Source organism: Olea europaea, unplaced genomic scaffold, assembly GCF_002742605.1.
Source record: "Olea europaea var. sylvestris unplaced genomic scaffold, O_europaea_v1 scaffold2793, whole genome shotgun sequence".
NCBI classification, from domain to species: domain Eukaryota; kingdom Viridiplantae; phylum Streptophyta; class Magnoliopsida; order Lamiales; family Oleaceae; genus Olea; species Olea europaea.
Window position 1 is genome coordinate 507 of NW_019246409.1, and position 2,270 is coordinate 2,776.

A 2,270-nucleotide genomic window follows, 5' to 3' on the forward strand; every position below is an offset into this window, starting at 1 on the left:
ATTGGGGATCTGGATGAAGGTATGAGGCTTCGTAAAAGAGTACTGAACAATCTAGCATATACTAGCTATGTTTCACAGGTAGAGCCTAAGAAAGTCGAAGAGGCCCTTAGTGATGAGTGTTGGGTGAATGCAATGCATGAGGAACTCAATCAATTTACTAGAAACAATGTGTGGATCTTAGTACCCAGACCTGAGAATTGTAACGTTATTGGTACTAAGTGGACCTTTAAGAACAAGACAGATGACCAAGGTACTATAACTAGGAATTAGGCCAGATTAGTTGCTCAGGGTTATACTCAAGTTGAGGGAATTGATTTTGATGAGACTTTTGCCCTTGTTGCACGACTTGAGTCTATTCGGATTCTGCTTGCTGTTGCCTGTACCTTAGGGTTCAAACTACATCAAATGGACGTTAAGAGTGCCTTCTTGAATGGACTTCTTCAAGAAGAAGTCTATGTGGAACAACCAAAAGGATTTGTTGATCCAAAGTTTCCCCACTATGTCTACAAACTCCACAAAGCACTCTATGGTCTGAAACAAGCTCCTAGAGCTTGGTATGAGAGACTTACGTCATATCTTGAGAAACATGGTTTCTCTCGAGGTGGTGCTGATAGGACCTTATTTATTAGACACATTGAAGAAACTATCACTATCGCTCAAATTTATGTCGATGACATCATTTTTGGTTCTCCTATTGAGTCTCTAGCATATGAGTTTACCGAGTGTTTGAAGCAAGAATTTGAGATGAGTATGGTTGGTGAGTTGAGTTATTTCCTTGGACTTCAGGTGAAACAGACTGAGGATGGCTTGTTTATTTCATAGTCTAAGTATGCAAAGGATCTAGTTGAGCGGTTTGGGTTAGATAGTAAGAAGCATACTAGGACATCTATGAGTACTAGCTTGAAGTTAGGTCGTGATTCTTCAGGTAAGAGTGTAGATCCTTCCCTATATCGAAGCATGATAGGTAGTCTTCTCTATCTCACAGCTACTAGACCTGACATTGCTTTTAGTGTTGGAGTGTGTGCTCGATTTCAGGCAGATCTCAAAGAATCACACTTAAGCTCTATTAGACGCATCATTGGATATGTGAATGGTACTGTTGATCTAGGGATTTTCTGTTCTAGAAATTCTAATCTTGATTTGGCTGGCTACTTCGACGCCGATTGGGTGGGGAATGCAGATGATAGAAAAAGTACTTCTGGGGGTTGTTTCTACATGGGTAGCAATCTAGTAGCCTGGTCAAGTAAGAAACAAAATTCCATATCCCTATCCACGGCAGATGCCGAATACATAGCAGCTGGAAGTTGCTGCACTCAGCTTCTTTGGATGAAGCAGATGCTGAGTGATTATGGGATTAATCAAGGGACCATGACTATTTTCTGTGATAATACCAGTGCTATAAATATTTCTAAGAATCCCATTTAACATTCTCGAACAAAACATATTGACATATGACATCATTTTAGTCGTGAACTTGTTAAAACACATGTTGTTTCCTTAGATCATGTTTCTACTGACAACCAATTAGCCGATCTACTTACGAAACCACTAGATGGGATGAGGTTTGAGTCGCTTCGGACGGCTGTTGGTATTTGTTTGCCTATCTGATCATGAATTCATGCATATTCATGCATTTATCATATCTGCATTTATTCATTTCATATCTTGTATGTGATAAATGTGTGTGTGGTGCATTTTGTTTGTTAGTTATTTTTTTTTTGTTTTTATTTTGAGTATTAAGTTTGCATTTGAAATTTAAAATAAAAAAAATAAATAAATAAAAAATTTTGTGTGCATCGTGTATGACGTTATGATATTTGTATTCAGGATCAAACTCTATTTTTCATCATGTGTACGAGTCTGAGGTTCCATCGTAGTTCTCACTTTCTGTAGAGTTCTTGGTATACAGCTCGTCATGCATTTTCGCACAGCACACACTGTAGTCCTGTAGGTGGGTCTTGACCGCATGGGTGAGACTTGGGATGGTATTCTTCTGTGATTGGGGTTGTTTGTCCATTTGACTTGATCTATGACGAGTGTAACCTAATCAATATTGTCTTTCCCCATTTTCTATATTATTCTTTGAACTTATTTATGTCTTCGAGGCCTATTTGACTTAAATAATTAAGCCTTAGGGGTTTCTAACTTGATGCCCTATGGTCGTCTGGCTTGGGAGTTACCGGCCCAAAGTTCGTTACAAGGGTCATTTCTGTCGCCTAATGAAGATAGGATTGCACCCAAGTTCTTATGTTATTAAAAAAAAAAAATAA

General features: G+C 38.5%; 1 protein-coding gene across 1 annotated transcript; it reads left to right on the top strand.

The window, feature by feature from the left end:
- The first annotated feature begins 888 nt into the window (after window positions 1-888).
- LOC111383947 (uncharacterized mitochondrial protein AtMg00810-like) lies at window positions 889-1,425 on the top strand. The gene is made up of 2 exons (XM_023008141.1): window positions 889-925; window positions 1,040-1,425. Exons 1-2 carry the CDS (start codon window positions 889-891, stop codon window positions 1,423-1,425), a joined length of 423 nt encoding a protein of 140 aa, XP_022863909.1.
- Window positions 1,426-2,270: the final 845 nt, after the last annotated feature.